We start from the raw sequence: 17,625 nt of genomic DNA, 5'->3' as shown, positions 1-17,625 counted from the left end.
TCACAAACTGAGAAATGGAAGGATGCTAGGGAAACGATTAGGGACATCCAATTAGCCAGCTCACCACGCGAATTGACTGAATGGGCACGGGTGGGATTGAAGGACGATGACGGTTGCTGGCGAACTAAAGACACGAACAAATGGTTGCTACCTGACTCGTTCCTGATTCCCATGCTAACCATGACACACTCCCCCGCGCACATAGGGTCTGCCCCCATGATCGAACTCATCTCCAAGGTCTGGCACAACGACAAGATCCCAGACTCAGCCAAACGTCTGGTCCAACAATGCCTGGTATGCCTCCAACACAACCCTGGTAAAGGAACTGCTGTACCCCGGGGAGGGTTTGGGGTTCCTAATCATCCCTTTGAGGTCCTACAGATGGACTACATCCAGTTAGAAAGGTGCCAAAGCTTGAAGTACGTACTTGTCGTTTTGTGTGCTTTCAGCAAGTGGGTAGAAGCTTACCCGACCCGCGACAACACTGCTATGACTACCGCAAAGGTATTGCTGAAAGAATTCTTCCCCCGTTACGGCCTTTGTCGAATTTTGTGGAGCGACAACGGCCCCCACTTTGAAGCCGAAGTTATCCAACTCATCTTAAAGGGGTTGGGTATAAAACAAAAGTTCCATGCGGTCTTCCATCCCCAATCTGCAGGCTTGGTTGAGCCTGCAGATTGGGGATGGAAGACCGCCACACTGAAGCTCAAAATAGCCAAAATAGTTGCCACCACAGGACTGAAATGGCCAGATGCTCTCCCGCTAGCATTGCTATCAATGCGCTCCACTCCCACCAAACACCACTTAACCCCCTACGAGGTCGTCTTCGGGCGGCCCATGAACCTTTGGACCGCACCAAAACCAACATCCATTCACGACGTCTCGGACGTCCTCATGTCTGACTATTTGTACAACCTAACTAAAACATTGTCTGTTATCCATCAGCAGGTGCTGCAAGCCATTCCCGATGCTTCCAGGGGCCCCGGACACGATATCCAACCGGGAGATTTCGTCCTAGTGCGTAATTTCCAGCGTGCAAGGAGTCTGGAGCCCCGGTGGACGGGCCCCCTGCAAGTCCTGATCACCACCCGAACAGCTCTTCGAGTGGAGGGGAAGCGCAATTGGCTGCACGCACATCATTGCAAAAAGGTATCACCGACCCTGACGACAACCGACAACATCGCCGGCCAAGAAGAACTCCTGGACGAAGACCGACCATCCCTGAGCTGCTACCCGGATACAGAGACACTTGAATTAATGAAATGTCCCGATCCCACTGTGCCGTCCAAAGGAGGGTATAACCTGCGACGAAAGGAGGGAACTTCGGCTAAACAGACCACGAACTAAGTTGAAATCTCGAACTGGGAGCCTAATCACCTCAAAGGCCTCCAGAAGAGAAAGTAAACAAAGTCTGTGTTTCTGCCCGCTACCGAGTCCCTTGAAGGTGATGGAAGCGCCCGACATGAAGATGATGGAAGCAACCGGACGTCCGAATACCCACTACGAAAACCCAAAGACTGACAAAATGCACAGCTCAAAGACTATCGCGCTTTTTATTACCCTACTCTTTTGCCTTCTCCTCATGATCACCTTCTGGATCGTGGAAGAGAGTGCACCCGCTCATGAGACATTGTTGACCACTGTCCAACCTACCACCATGAAAGAACACCATCTGATCTCACTTTCACCCCAACTCCGAGAAAGGCGTAAGGAGTTCTGGAATAACTCTTTTGTACAGTTGCTCCACCAACACAATCTTGCCGCCAATGCAACCAACTGCTGGATCTGTGGACTGCTGCCACATGCCACTGGACATTCTATCCCTTTCATCCCTTCACCCTTCTCTGTCCATGGCTCTTGCCTCGCTTGGCTAATCCTCCTGCAAGAAAGCTACAAGGACAATGCTACTTCCGGCAAAACTATGTCACACTTCTACCATGAGTTCTGGCTGAACAGAACTGGAAAAACTTCTGCTCCCTTCTGTCCTTTGAAATCAAACACTTCCTTTCAGATGGACATCCCTGCCAAAGAGCGAGTCGAAATGCAGGTGTTCAACAACCCAGCCAGACCCACCTTCTCTTACCTCCGGAAACGAACGGCCGCCACCCTGACGGTGGCCCTATCCGTCATCAACATCACAGGTCTTGTGTGTTTCGAAGGTCTGGGAACGCAGCTGGTGGGCCACAGTTCCTGTCTCATCACCCGAACATTGGACTCAGTTGACCCACCCTCCTTTGTTACCTCCCCAAATATGTACTTCGTCTGTGGTACTAAGGCCTACACCTGGCTTCCGAAAGGGTGGGGAGGCACCTGCTACATCGCTTTTATCCTTGCTCCAACATATGTGGCTCCAGCAAACCATCACCGGCAGAAACGTGCAAAGGACATTGTACAAGCCAACTCCACTGGAGCACAGTTCATGGATGCAGTAAAGGGACTTGTTCCACTGTGGGGTCCAATGGCAAACAGCCGTGCCATCCGGCACCTGACCCAGGCAGTCGAAACCACAATGAACATTACAGCCGGCATCCTCACCAACAACACCGCTGAGCTTCAGGCCGTCCGCCTGGTAGCTCTTCAGAACCGCCTCGTTCTAGACGTGGTTCTGGCTGACCGTGGAGGAGCATGCCGCATCATTGGGTCCAGCTGTTGTACCTACGTACCGGATAACTCACCCTCAGTCTACAAGGCGATTGAACACCTCCACAGACTTTCCGCAGAGGTTCATCAGGAGCAAGAAGGATGGACGCTTGGGAGTTGGTTTTGGGACACTATTAAAAGTTGGGGGTGGAGGTTGTTTACGTTTATCCTAATACCAATTGTGATCCTATGTGGATGTTGCCTAGGGATTCAGTGTTTGCCACCCTTATGTTCGCTCTTCATAAACTGCATCTGCCCTAAGACTCTGAACTTTGAAGCAGAACATATGAAAGCTTTATACGAGGTAGAAGTTCGTGGCATTATGGGGATAGATCCGAACTAAACAAGCTGGCGAGATATGTTAAAAGGGAGGACTGTGGAAATATAGCTCGTAACTGAACATTATCTGCGCCATCTTGTCTCTCCCCAGCGCGACACACAGAAAAACGCACGGCAGCCATTTTAAGCACTCTGGTCTCTCTCCCTGCTCATTGCCGATCGCCGGCGCATTCCCCTGGCGCTGCGAATATCCCCCCGCGCGCCGGCCACCCCCGCTCTCTCATACATGGGCCATAAACCCTCTCCTTCTGCGCGACCCTGCCATGGAACCACATCCCACGCCTGACCGACATCCCATACATGGTCATACATCTCTTTGATAACCCCCTTCCTCTGCGCCCGATTGTCCGAACCGATCCCAGGCCATCACCTAGCCCTGCGGATGCAGTTTATTGCCCCTACTGTAAGGGAAACACCCCACATCAAAGGGATTACAGTAGATCAAGGCCCCCCACCCCCTGAGACCCGACACACACCCCCGGGAATTGGCGGAATGTCCAGCTGTGTGATAGCCATCTCCTACTGTGGGTGGGGTGGGGACTTCTACTGTAGCTATGTGTGGGAGCGGATCTGAGCCGGGGATTCTGAGGATGTTCTTTCATGTATCAAAGCGATCTCAAGAATGTGCCATGTATGATAAACCTGCAATAAAGTCATAAATGTGTGTATAAGAGACCAGGTCTCAGAGATGCAGTTAGAGCACCTCGTGACGATACCTTGCTGTCTAATCTGATGTGTTCTACTCCGACGGAATAAAAACTTTGTTTCCTGCCTTCCAGTCTCCGGCGCCTGCCTCTTTGTTGGTTAATTTTCGAGTGGTATAAGAGGCGATTACCGCCGGGCAATACTTGAAAGGTTATCGACTGCAACTGCCACTACCATATTTAACAATCAGGACTAATTTTCTACTAAATTATATATATATATTCTATATACAGTCTTCTGAATCCTGACTTTATCATCAAGGCACTCCACTGTTTGGTCGATGGACCAACTAGTTGGACTGGTTGATGGTGAATTAGAACCAGCTAAAGAACAATTAAAGCCTAGAAAACATTTGATTTTTTCAGTAATTAATTTAAGAACCACAGACTCGTTTCTTATTATTTCAATTTTGTTTATCTACACATTAATCGAACTTTTAAATCTTGCATTTACTGATTACAGCTCATTAATTAAAATGTAGATTTATTAAAGAGAAAATAAACATTTTGAAATTACTCTTTGACATAGATTTAAGAAAAATGCAGTAAATCATTTATCAATTGATAGGTGATGATAGCTTCAGATCAGATAGGGAATTATCTTCATTCTCAGGTGAAGACTCCCTCAGGAAAAGACAACCTGACCCTCATAAAAGGATTAAACCGTCGTGCAGATTACAGGAAGCGGCGTAATAAAGTTCAGATACTCAGCAAAATCCATACATCAATCCGGAGCATGGATCAATTTCACACTCAGACTGACAGCACAGAATAAATTTTAGATTTTGAAAAGAACAACCACCCAACAAGAACTTCTTCTTAACCTCTTCCCTGCTCATGACGGAACCACTCCGTCATGAGCCACGGGCGCGCTGTGCTCATGACGGAGTGGTTCCGTCATGCTGCGGCCGTTGGTGGCCGCTCCACCCACGCGGCACTGATTCCCCACCTGTGCGGGCGAACAATGCAAGTGGGCGGAGTCGTGACGGAACCACTCCGTCATGAGCACAGCTTGCCCGTGACTCATGACGGAGTGGTTCCGTCACGAGCATGGCGGCGCCGCTCTGACCCCGAACCCCCCCAGCGCCATGGCGGAATTCGTGCCGCGGCGAAGGGGTTAAGGAAAATTAACCCAAAGATAAACGCAACCGCAACTCCACCAACAACAACTCCAAAAAAATAATGACTGATGAAGGGTTCTTATACCCTTTTTCCCCCTTACTTCATACAAGATATGGCAACTTTAGGGGCAAACCAAATGTTCTGACTGAACAGTTCGGGGTTATCAATAGTTAATTTCACTTTTTCCCAGTGCAAAATGGTTCTTCATGGTGACTTGGCACAAGGGGTCACAAATTGAAGGTTATTTTTCCGATTCTCAGGCGGGAACCGCAAATGTATCTCTTCAAGGTGAAAAGGGTCCTATTGACAGGTTCATCCTTTGTCTTCTCCCAAGTTTCTCATACAATCATCTTCTGGATTGCGGTCAAGTTCCCAACAAATCGGCCTTGGCAAGGGACACGATGTCAGGAGTTCAAATCACCTCGTGATCTCAAGAGCCATTCGGGTATGCGCAGAAATCATCACGCGCACATGGTGGCATCTGCTTTAGAGAACACCATCTTGGGTACTGCGGCCTAGTAGGCCCGAACATTAACTAAGCGAAAATAGACATAGCAGCAATTAATATGAAGAAATGAAGATTCCAATGTTCAAACCCACACTAATCCCAATATATATTAGTATTTTCCTAGCTGTGGCGAAATTTAAAGTGATAATACTTACCATACGATAACTTTAAGCCACAATAACTCTTGGAGGTCGGTGGTGAACCAGGCTGGCTTCAGGGGGCGTTGATTGACGGGGTGGCGGAGGGGTGTGAGCTTGTCAGCTGGAAATACAGCGGTGTAGTTCTTTCGCTACGGAGTTGGCATCGGTCGTGCCGGAGGGAGGGTCGTGGAGGAGGGTGGCGTTGAGGAGTTCCTCTGTTATCTTGCTCCAGTTCCTTTGGGGCAGGCGCGGGGAGGTTTGGGTGCGGTGGTGGTGTTGAAGGTAAAGTGTACGCAGTGGTGGTCTGTCCAGAGGGGCTGCGTGTTGTGGCTGAAATGGATGTACGTCTCTCTGGTGAAGATGGAGTCAATGGTGTGTCCGGCTTTGTGGGCGGGGGTGGTGATGAGCTGCTTCAGTCCGAGTTTATCGAGGAGGGTTGTGGAGGATGTAATCTGTAGAGGCGATGGCGTGGGGTGCGACGAGTTCGGCAATGGTGGTGGCGGAAGAGGCGCGAGGCCCGGGGGGTCTGTAGACGAAGGTCCCACGTAGTGTGGTTCTGGGGCTCGTCTGGATCTGGAAGTGGAGGTGCTCTGTGTTGGAGAGGGGGGGTCGCTCCTGCTGGAGGTGGAGAGTCAGAGGAAGATCTTGTGTGCGATGGAGAGTCCTCCTCCTGGGTGGTGGGCGGTCCTTTCTTTGAATCTTGTATCCGTCGGAGGTAGCGATGTCGGGGCGGAGGTGGCGTTGGTCCATGTTTCCGTGAGGAAGGCGACGTCTGGCGAGATGGTGTCGAGCAGGTCCCCAATCTCCGTGGCGTGTCTGTGGAGGGAGCGCAAGTTGAGAAGGATGCACGTCAGAGCTTCGGGGTGCGGGCGTCCGTCGTGGGTTCAGCGGTCGTGGGGGGCTGTTGATGGTGAAGGATTGTCAGCAGTGTCAGCAGGAGAACTGGACATGGGTGGTGTTCGGCGTCGATCTCTGGCAGTTGTTGTTTCTTCTGGGGTTGAGTGCAAGGAGGTCGGCGGAGTTAAATCGGATGATGGTCAGAGAACCAGGGTCCCTGGCCACGGTCGGGTCACGGACGGTTGCAGAGGGGCTTGCCTTTGGCGTGCCAGCGGCGTGGCCATGCAGCGGCCGCCATCAAGTAGGGGAGGGGGGCGAGAAACACAGCTGGGAGGTGAGAAGCGGGAGGCGGGAAACCAGCAATGGCGGGAGGGCTCAGGGGCAGCAACGGGCACGAACAGATGGAGAAACAGCAAAAAATTGAATTAAAGACAGAGAGGGTGCAGAAAACGGAGACAGAAGGCAGAAAACGGAGGCAGAAGGCAGAAAAAGGCAGAAAGAGGCACACGGGCACAAGAGAGACAGCAAGCCGAAGGGTGGCACAGAGACAGACACAGACAGCAGCGGCCATCAGAAGAACAAGGCTCTTCCACTGGACCACCAGGGATGAGGCGCAGGCAGGAGCCTGCGGGTGGGGGAGGGCCTCAACACCTACCAGAATAGAAGGCACTTGGCAGCAGAGCTGCGGGGGGAGAGCAGGTCTCTGACAAGGAGGATAGGGGTCCGCAAAGCCTTCGGGTTCATGGCCTGGCACTTGGAGCATGACTTCGGTCGTGCTCCAGACACCAAAGGCACATGAGGTGCGGATCCGTCACGGACATAATTTGGTGGCAGGAGCCACAGGGCTTGAGCCAATCCTTCGCTAGGACATGATGGATGCACCAGGAGTCTACAACACGAAAAAGACGTTGACAAAAAGTTTTTAAAAAGCAGCTCTCCCAATATCTGCGCTAGGCCAGCACGGAAAAAGAAAGAACTGACATCAGCGTGCTTGGGCGGCATCTATGTAGGTCCTGCAACGTCATCCCGACGTCACATTTGCCTAAAAGAATTTGAAATGTGAATTTGCTGTGTGGGATTTGCTGGTGTAATTCCCACTTGATGCACGTGATCCTGTAGATCTTCTCCCAAGCCCCTCTCCCCTTATGATGTAACGTAAAACACTCGGTTTGCTTTATAAAATTACCGATACAGACATAAATGTCTGCTGGTACCTTATACCAGTCTGTGATACTTTAGAGATCATTGTTTTCTACTGTTGGAAATGGCCCTTTTTGCTGGGTTATCCCCAAACCTTTTGCTTCTTCCTCTTTTATTTTTTCTGACCCGTGGTTGTTGGCAATAGGATCTGGGCACTTTACCACTGCTGATCAGTGCTAAAGTGCATATCCTCTCTGTATATATTGTTATATTGATTGGTTATCCATGATTGGTATATTTGTTTCACCTGTTAGCCCCTAGTAAAGTGCACTGAGTGTGCCAGGGCTGGTGATTCAAATGCTACTAGTGGGCTGCAGCACTGATTGTGCCACCCACAGGAGTAGCCCTAAAATGATGTCTTAGGCCTGCTTGCAGTGCCTATGTGCAGTCCAGGACTGCCATATCGACCTGGCCAGTGCAACCACTGACCAGGCCTTAGCCTTCCCTTTCTATACATGTCAGGCATCCCTATGGTGGCCCTAGGTACCCCCCTGGGCTGGGTGCAGTGTATCTGAAAGGTAGGGCATGTACTGAGGTGTGTAACATGCCCTGGTAGGGAATTACAGCCATTTTCGTTTTTCACTGCTGAGAGGCTATCTTGCCCATAGGACAGAATGGGGGAGGCTGTTTACATGCCTATCTTCCCCTAAAGGCAAGATAGAAAATCCAAGTTTGGTATCTTTGTGTTCAGAATTTAATTATACATCTTTTTAGCAAGAGGGTTTTTTAATTCACTGTGTGAGAATAGCACTTTTTAGAAAGTAGCTATTCTCCTGTTTAACCTTCCTGTGTGCCTGTGTGCAGATTGGCTGACTGGTGTCATGTGATGGGCCAGGTGGCTCCAGGAGTCTGGATGAGTCAGCAGCAGGGTGAATAGGGAGATCTGCTCTAGATGGGTGGGAGGAGTAGCCCCTGGGTTTGAGTAGGGCTGCCTCTGCCAGCACAATGCTGGCTCCACCCCCTGCTGGCCAGGCTGAGGACTCTGCCTCTGCCAGCACAAAGAAGGCTCCACCTCCTGCTGAGCATCTAATGACCCTGCCCCTCACTCTGAAAGGAACCAGGTGCTCCAGGGCAGAGCACACCCAGGAACCGGTTTGAGCAGGGGAATCCCCCCACTGAAACAAAGAGAGACAAAGACTTGGAGGGGTATAAGAAGAGGACCCCAGACACCTAAACTTTAGACCCCTCACAGTCCGGCTTCCGAGCCAATCACAGCACCGAGACCGCCCTCATCGCCGCCACCGATGACATCCGAGCCCTGATGGACAATGGAGAAACAGCGGCCCTCATCCTCCTAGACCTCTCCGCGGCATTCGACACGGTCTGCCACCGCACCCTAGTACGGCGCCTCAGCAACATCGGAATCAAGGACAAGGCGCTGGAATGGATCATCTCCTTCCTCGACGGAAGAACACAGAGAGTCCGCCTTCCACCGTACAAGTCAGAGGCCTCCGAAGTCATCTGCGGCGTCCCACAAGGATCATCTCTGAGCCCCACCCTCTTCAACGTCTACATGAGCCCCCTCGCGGCCATCGTACGCAAACACAACCTCAGCATAATCTCCTACGCCGACGACACCCAGCTGATCCTCTCCCTGACCAACGACCCCGCCGCCGCCAGAGCCAACCTGCACGAAGGGATGAAAGAGGTAGCCGAGTGGATGACGACCAGCCGCCTGAAACTGAACTCGGACAAGACGGAGGTTCTCATCCTGGGCTCTTCACCCTCCGCCTGGGACGACTCCTGGTGGCCTCCCGCCCTGGGCACCGCACCCAAACCGACAGACCATGCACGCAACCTGGGCTTCATCCTGGACTCCTCCCTCTCCATGACCAGGCAGGTCAACAACGTCTCCTCGGCGTGCTTCAACATCCTACGCATACTTCGGAAAATCTTCTGGTGGATCCCCACCGAGACCAGGAGGACCGTCACCCAGGCCCTCGTCACCAGCCGACTGGACTACGGTAACGCCCTCTACGCCGGTACCACCGCCAAGCTCCAGAAGAGACTCCAGCGGATCCAGAACGCCTCAGCCAGACTCATCCTCGACATCCCACGATCCAGCCACATCTCCGGACATCTGAGAGACCTTCACTGGCTCCCCGTCAACAAGAGAATCACCTTCCGCCTCCTCACCCACGCACACAAAGCCCTACACGACCAAGGCCCGAGCTACCTCAACAGCCGAGTCAACTTCTACGCTCCCACGCGCCACCTCCGATCAGCCAACCACGCCCTCGCCGCCGTCCCCCGCATCCGAAGAGCGACTACAGGAGGAAGGTCCTTCTCCTACCTGGCCGCCAAGAACTGGAACTCCCTCCCGACCGACCTGCGCCTGACCCAAGACCACCTCTCCTTCAGGAAGAAGCTGAAGACCTGGCTATTCGAGCAGTAGCGGCACCCCCCCCCCCCCCAGCGCCTTGAGACCCTACGGGTATGTAGCGCGCTTTATAAGTGTCATTGATTGATTGATTGATAGATCACTGTGGAACTGAGAAGGAACCTCTGCCAAGGAGAAAGCTGGAAGGAACTGAAGAGGAGAAGACTGCCTGCTTGCTGTTTTGCTTTGCTGCCAAGGAGAGGGGAAGGACTTTGCTGTGTCCCCTTCTTTTGATTCTGATCTCCAAGGGCCTGAGGAGAGCTGGCTCCCTGTTAAGAAGTCCCAGGAACAAAAGGACTTCACCACCAGCTCCCCTGGAACTCTGTTGAGGGAGTTCTGACCTGCCTTGCAGTGCTTGCCTAGTCTTGGAGCCTCAGGAGGTCGTTTTGCTGTGTTTGGGAGCTGGGAAGCAGAAGCGTGAACAAGAGTAACTGGTACCCAACGCATCATCCGATTGCGAGTCGCAAGAACGAGAGTGCGAGGAGAATTTCATCGCGGCGTCATCGCAGCACCCGGAGTCCCCGCATCGCCGAGTGCGTCGAGCATCGTCCCGGTGCGTGAAGATTCCTGACGCTGCGAGGGTTGTCACAGAACCAGTTTGCGGGCCGCACCACTACCGGTGCGTGAAAGTATCCAGTCGTTGCGTGTGTCGACGCAGAGTCCCGTCCCGTGACGTATCGAGGGTTGCGGCGCCAGAAGTCAACGCCGCGTTGCGCACCGTGACGCATCAAGGGTGGCAGCGCCAGAAGTCAGCGCTGCGCCGCGCATCGCGCCGCATCGAAGATCATCGCATCGTACCTGTGCGTGATGCTTCCCCCTAAGAAACCTACGCAACGAAAGCCAAAGTCATCGCATCCTCCCCCTACAGATCGGAGCCGGCGCATCCACCTCTGCTGCGTGAAGCAGGGCTGCTGCAAAGCCTCCCCAAGATCTCAGGAGTATCGCATCGCCTTTGCCATCTTCCTTGTTATAGCTTTTGGGAACCTTAACGCAACTACAGGTACGGTTGGGCACGAGAGTGTCGCATTTTGTGCATTGAGAGTCGCATGGTGCAGGACACTGATTTTTACATCCTGGAGTACTTTCTGCAAACTCTTGAACTATCTTTAAAGTAACCTTTTTAATTGTAGGTTGGTTTTTCTGTAGTATTTGGTCTTGTGAAGTTTTTAGTAAAGATACCTTATTTTTCTAAAACTGGTGTGGAGTAAATCTGTGGTGTTTTCACTGTGTTACTGTGAGTGTTGGTACAAATACTTTACACATTGCCTTTGATAGCCTAGACTGCTCAGGCCAAGCTACCTAGAGGGTGAGCAGCGGTTATCTTAACAGTGTATCCCCCTTTCCCTGACTAGAAGCAAGGGTCCCTACTTGGACAGTGGTACCTACCCTGCCAACTAGAGACCCCCAGATCTAACATTGGTGGTCAGCGGTGAGGATTGAACTTGTATTTGTACTTGACCCACAGTAATTGGTGTACATCACTAGGAGTGCAGACCACTACGCAACCACATACCGTGTTTTGTTTTGGTTCTATTTTTGATCTGATCCTTAACTCATCCAGGCATCATGTCTCAGAAGGGTAAAGCAGCAAGTGATGTTGCAGAACTGGAGTTTGATATTGAAATGTTAAGTGATTACAAAGTAGGTCAACTCAAGCAGTTCTGCAGGATCTTTGGATGTCCAATGGAGAGCAGCTCCAGGAAGGAGGAGCTACGGAAGGCCTTAAGGGCCTGGTGGGAAGCCAAAGAGGCTCCGGAGACAGGTGATGCAGAGGTGGATGAGGATGCACAAGCGGATGGCTTCAGGTCACAGGATCTGCCTGTGTCCAGAGCAGCCTCCAGCCTGGTACATATCGTGATACTTGCGACAGTGCAGGACGTGTTTTCTGTGCCTTTCCATCTTTCGTCGAATTGAAAGTAAATTGCTTAGAGATTTTCCCATTAAATAGTTCATCAGAGATGGGGAGAACATTATTTTAGAGCAAAAAATACTTAAATACTTTTATAGACCAGTTAGCAAGTGTGATTTAGATGATTTTTTATAATGCCCATCTTAATATTAAGTAGTTTTAAGCTATTAAACCACTGGGTGCGGAAAGAAAATGTTACTCAACTTATTTCTCTTGATATCTTTTATATTATCATGTGCTGTGATTACCTGTCACATAAGAAAGGAAAGTACAGCTTGAGCCGCTCTGAAGTGAAAAACATGAACATGGCATTGAATTGGACAATCTTCTGAGGTCGGTGAGCGGAGTCAAATCAAAACAAGGAACAAGGTGAACGCGGGCCCCTCGGTCAGGCCTAAGATGAAGACCTCCGGTTCTGCTGACAGACCATACAGGCTGAGCTAAGCCCTCCCAAGAAACTCCCCTCATAGCAAGTAGCCAAGCACCAAACATGAGAGCAAGCAGCAGAGAGATCAGTGCATGCCTGATGAAGAGGTACAGTTGAACTGACAGATAACTGTGCCATCATCACAGGCCAGAGGGGTCCGGCTGCCATGAGTAAACAAACTCAGAGACAGCAAGCCTCAGGAGGTGGACGCCACTCTCTGGTTAAAAGCTAAAAACACAGCAGGTGACCCTAAGGGGAGGCAGCAACATGTCAGAGGGGAACCCACCCACCTCCTACCATGGTGGAGAAACTGCAGCCTATAACCCTTCTCAACCAGGGGCATAGGAGATCCCCCACAAGTCCAAATGGGAGCGAAAGACTGAGCGAGATATCCTGTGAAAACAAGTTGATGGGTTGATGTTAGCTGGCGGTGTACACCTCTCTCCCCCTTGCAAATTATGTTCTATTGCTTGATGGCCTCTTGGGGGGTGAGGGGAGCAGGGGGGGGCTGCTTGTCCGCTCTGTCCTAGGGAGTGAGAATTGCTGTACTACAAGATGATGATAAGCATTGTCCTTTCCTTTATTGTGAATTCTACATTGGATCCACTTTGGCAGTGAGGAATGCAGGAGGATCGTGGCCTGAGATTCGCGTCTACTGAACCACAGAAGCGACCATCTGATAAGTGCACTGCTTGGAGGTCCTGCAGCAACCTGCCGTGGGAACCCTTGGACAGCTGAAGCCCCAAAGCTCTAGCCCCCTAAATAGAGGCGACTCGGCAGGAAGTCCTAGAAAATCCCAAAACACAGGGCCAACGGAGATGAGCCTAATAGAATGATAGGAGGCAGGGGAATGAAAGAGTCCGAGGATCTTACTCCATACAAAATGAATCGTGACAACAAACTCAACCATGGCTGGCACTTGTAAGCCCAGGAGTACTCAGATCAGACTATAAATGAGAACTTCCTCTTGCTGGCATTCCGAGAAGGTAGGAAAGAAATACAAACCGTTTTGTTGAGCTTGCAACACAAATTGTAAGACTTCAATGAGCTAGGAGTAAGGGTGAAAAAATTGCAAATGGGACTGGACGAGCCAAGTTGACTGCTGTGAGCAATTTCAGGTGAGCATGCTGGCCCTCTAGGACTAACATGATATGTGAAGACCTAAATAATTGCTCAAGACTGAACAATATCCATATCTGGGGCATTTCTTGAGATTTGAGAAAGATCTGAGGAGATATGTTACCAATCTCTTTGAACCCATCCCGGAGAGCATTTGGAGTGACCAAGTAAGACTAGATAGAATACAGAGGATGAGCCCACCATCTTGAAAGAAAAATGTGTTCCCTGATGTGTTAACCAGGGTGCACTTCTATTACTATAAATGAGTTATATGTCTAATGCACGGCAGGGACGAGCAAATGCAACTTTTCTCGCTCTCACTAGCCTAATGAAGGGCATTTGAACCAATCACGGACCATCTTCAGGGTGATTTTCCAATGAGAAGGTAAACTTCTTTCACTTGGCTCACTCAGGGAAGGCTGCAAATATCTGGGTCTCAAGACTGATAAGGTGGCCAAACCCTCAGAAGGGAGAAAAGGAGGAGGGTGGGCAGTCATCATTAAAATAAAAGTCACGCTGGCATGGAGAAGATTGAGGTGGACATAGAAGGTGCTGCAAAATCTGCAGAAAGTCAATGGGATGCACAGGATGGGAACACGTTTAGCTGTCCCTAAGGAAAGTATCTTGAATAGTATCTATCTGTAAGTATGAGCCTTTCCGCAGCAGACTACCTTGACAGTGTGTCTAAAATTCGGGCCGTGCAAGGGGGTAGGGGTACAGGTTGGAATTTAATATCTGTGATTTTGGCAGGCAGAGCCAATACCCCCTCTCTTACTGTAGATAGCCTGCACTATGTAGATGGAGGAGAGGCAGGGGATGGGAAAGGGAAGTCACTCTAAATTGATTTAAAGTTGTAAGTTTGAGTGTAAATAAGTTTAGTTACCCCATCTAGCTTGTTATAGGCTCTGAACGATTCAGGTCTTGGGGGCGGGGATGTGGGGTGGGGGTCCTGACTGTTCCAGAAGATTATCACAAACCCTGGTTTACATGCCATTACGGTGGCCCTAGAAAAAGCAATGATTCCTCACACATTTTGAGGTCACATAATTCCTTTTTTGCTTACACTAGTAACTCACAACATTGGAGGGCTCCAGACACCCCAAAAACTCCTGACCATACAAAATTGTTTGCTTTGATCACACAAAACTAATCCCAAAAACTGATAGTAACCAATAACATTGAACGAACCACTAACCTTGGGTTTTGGAGCAGGGTGCTGCCCGGCGTTAACTGTTTTGACACCTCGTATGGAGTAGTAAGCACAATATAAATGCAATTGTAATACAATAATATAATACAATAAGAGATCATGTGATCAAGGCTCTAGAAGGGTTGAAACGCGTAATGGCGGCAGAATAAAGCAGTAACTTTCACTCACTTGTGGTCCGTGCCCGTGTATCTTGGAGTGGATTTGGGAAGACGTGATTATATATATATATATATAAATATATAAAAATATATAGAGATATATATATATAAAGATTATGCCTGAATTTCTGGATATCGATCCAGAGATGAACAGGTACGGACTACCAATTTCTTGAGTCTCAATAAATATCCAAGAACAAAAGGTTACTGCTTAATTTTTGTTTTAATTAGCATCACCAAAGTTAGTGCAGACAAGTGTCCGCCCCGGACGCGTTTCGATCGCATAAATATATACATATATATATTCTCCAAATTCTCTTCCCCCGGAAAGCTACAAGCCGCACTCCAACAGTGGCAGTCAGCAATTTATAAAATATACAGCATCGCAAGTCCTGACCTGACGCGTTTCGGTCACATTGACATTTTTCGAAGGTAACACAAGGCATCAAGTGAATAAGCACCTCCAACTAAAATGTAGGCTTTTAAAATCTTTGCCCTCTAGTGGAAGCCTCGATAGGCTGGTGCTTAGCATTCTGGCACTTGTGGTGCATTATCCTACTAAATACAACCCTCCAGTGGGTAATGCCTCGATGCTCTGCAATTTGTTAGCTCACCATTGCTCCGTCGCAGTCCCATTTTCAAGGATGCAGGAGTCCATGCCGAAGTCTGTCTTCGGCGGCACACAACTGCCCACACTCGCTTTTTGCGTTCTTCACAGACGGTTCAATTTGGGGCAGAAACAGCGCTCTTTCTGGTGGTGCGTCGCTTATGGCAGAACCAAGCCATTAAAACATTCTCCAAATTCTCTCCTCCCAGAAAGCAAAAAGCCGCACTCAAACAGTGGCAGTCAGCAATTTATTAAATATACAGCATCACCAGTCCTGTCCTGACGCGTTTCGGTCACATTGACCTTTTTCGAAGGTAAGACAAGGCATCAAGTGAATAAGCACCTCCAAGTAAAATGCAGTCTTTTAAAATCTTTGCCCTCTATTGGACGCCTCGATAGGCTGGTGCTTAGCATGCTGGTACTTGTGGTGCATTATCGTACTAAATACAACCCTCCAGTGGGTGATGCCTCGATGCTCTGTAATTTGTTAGCTCACTGTTGCTCCGTCGCAGTCCCATTTTCAAGGATGCAGGAGTCCATGCCGAAGTCTGTGTTCGGTGGCACACAACTGCCCACACTCGCTTTTCGCGTTCTTCACAGACGGTTCAATTTGGAGCAGAAACGGCGCTCTCTCTGGTGGTGCGTCGCTTATGGCAGAACCAAGCCATTAAAACATTCTCCAAATGTTCTCCTCCCGGAAAGCAACAAGCCGCACTCCAACAGTGGCAGTCAGCAATTTATTAAATATACAGCATCGCCAGTCCTGTCCTGACGCGTTTCGGTCACATTGACCTTTTTCGAAGGTAAGACAAGGTGTCAAGTGAATAAGCACCTCCAAGTAAAATGTAGTCTTTTAAAATCTTTGCCCTCTAGTGGACGCCTCGATAGGCTGGTGCTTAGCATGGTGGTACTTGTGGTGCATTATCCTACTAAATACAACGCTCCAGTGGGTGATGCCTCGATGCTCTGTAAATTGTTAGCTCACCATTGCTCCGTCGCAGTCCCATTTTCAAGGATGCAGGAGTCCATGCCGGAGTCTGTCTTCGGCGGCACACAACTGACCACACTCACTGTTCGCGTTCTTCACAGACGGTTCAATTTGGGGCAGAAACGGCGCTCTTTCTGGTGGTGCGTCGCTTATGGCAGAACCAAGCCATTAAAACATTCTCCAAATTCTCTCCTCCCGGAAAGCAACAAGCCGCACTCCAACAGTGGCAGTCAGCAATTTATTAAATGTACAGCATAGCCAGTCCTGTCCTGACGCGTTTCGGTCACATTGACCTTTTTCAAAGGTCTGACAAGGCATCAAGTGAATAAGCACCTCCAAGTAAAATGCAGTCTTTTAAAATCTTTGCCCTCTAGTGGACGCCTCGATAGGCTGGTGCTAAGCATGCTGGTACTTGTGGTGCATTATCCTACTAAATACAACCCTCCAGTGGGTGATGCCTTGATGCTCTGTAATTTGTTAGCTCACCGTTGCTCCGTCACAGTCCCATTTTCAAGGATGCAGGAGTCCATGCCGAAGTCTGTCTTCGGAGGCACACAACTGCCCATACTCACTTTTCGCGTTCTTCACAGACGGTTCAATTTGGGGCAGAAACGGCGCTCTTTCTGGTGGTGCGCACTTATGGCAGAACCAAGCCATTAAAACAGTCTCCAAATTCTCTCCTCCCGGAAAGCAACAAGCCGCACTCCAACAGTGGCAGTCAGCAATTTATTAAATATACAGCATCGCAAGTCCTGTCCTGACGCGTTTCGGTCACATTGACCTTTTTCAAAGGTAAGACAAGGCATCAAGTGAATAAGCACCTCCAAGTAAAATGCAGTCTTTTAAAATCTTTCCCCTCTAGTGGACGCCTCGATAGGCTGGTGCTTAGCATGCTGGTACTTGTGGTGCATTATCCTACTAAATACAACCCTCCAGTGGGTGATGCCTCGATGCTCTGTAAATTGTTAGCTCAACATTGCTCCGTCGCAGTCCCATTTTCAAGGATGCAGGAGTCCATGCCGGAGTCTGTCTTCGGCGGCACACAACTGCCCACACTCACTGTTCGCGTTCTTCACAGACGGTTCAATTTGGGGCAGAAATTTGGGGCCTGTCAACGGGGTACAGTGAGCATGATTATACTAGGGCAATTGTCCAGTTGGATGTTTTCAGCAAGGGTCGATTACTGCTTGTCATGTATTCGTATGATCTTGATTGTTAATAAACATATTTACAAAAAAAAAAAAAATTAGTACATGTTCCTACGGAATGACAACCAAAAAACTGCTATTATATCTGATTCCTAAAGTCCATAAGAACGCTAACTTACCTCGAGGGGG

At 49.7% G+C, this 17,625-nt stretch overlaps 1 protein-coding gene across 1 annotated transcript; it reads left to right on the top strand.

Moving 5' to 3' along the window:
• The first annotated feature begins 1,447 nt into the window (after positions 1-1,447).
• LOC146859377 (endogenous retrovirus group PABLB member 1 Env polyprotein-like) lies at positions 1,448-2,983 on the top strand. Its single transcript, XM_085646980.1, has one exon. The coding sequence runs from the start codon at positions 1,448-1,450 to the stop codon at positions 2,981-2,983; it is 1,536 nt and encodes a 511-aa protein (XP_085503106.1).
• Positions 2,984-17,625: the final 14,642 nt, after the last annotated feature.

The sequence above is a fragment of the Triturus cristatus genome, chromosome 3_2, assembly GCF_964204655.1.
Source record: "Triturus cristatus chromosome 3_2, aTriCri1.1, whole genome shotgun sequence".
In the NCBI taxonomy this organism is placed as follows: Eukaryota; Metazoa; Chordata; class Amphibia; order Caudata; family Salamandridae; genus Triturus; species Triturus cristatus.
Note: the sequence above shows the minus strand (reverse complement) of the source record. Positions and strands in the feature narration are given on the sequence as shown.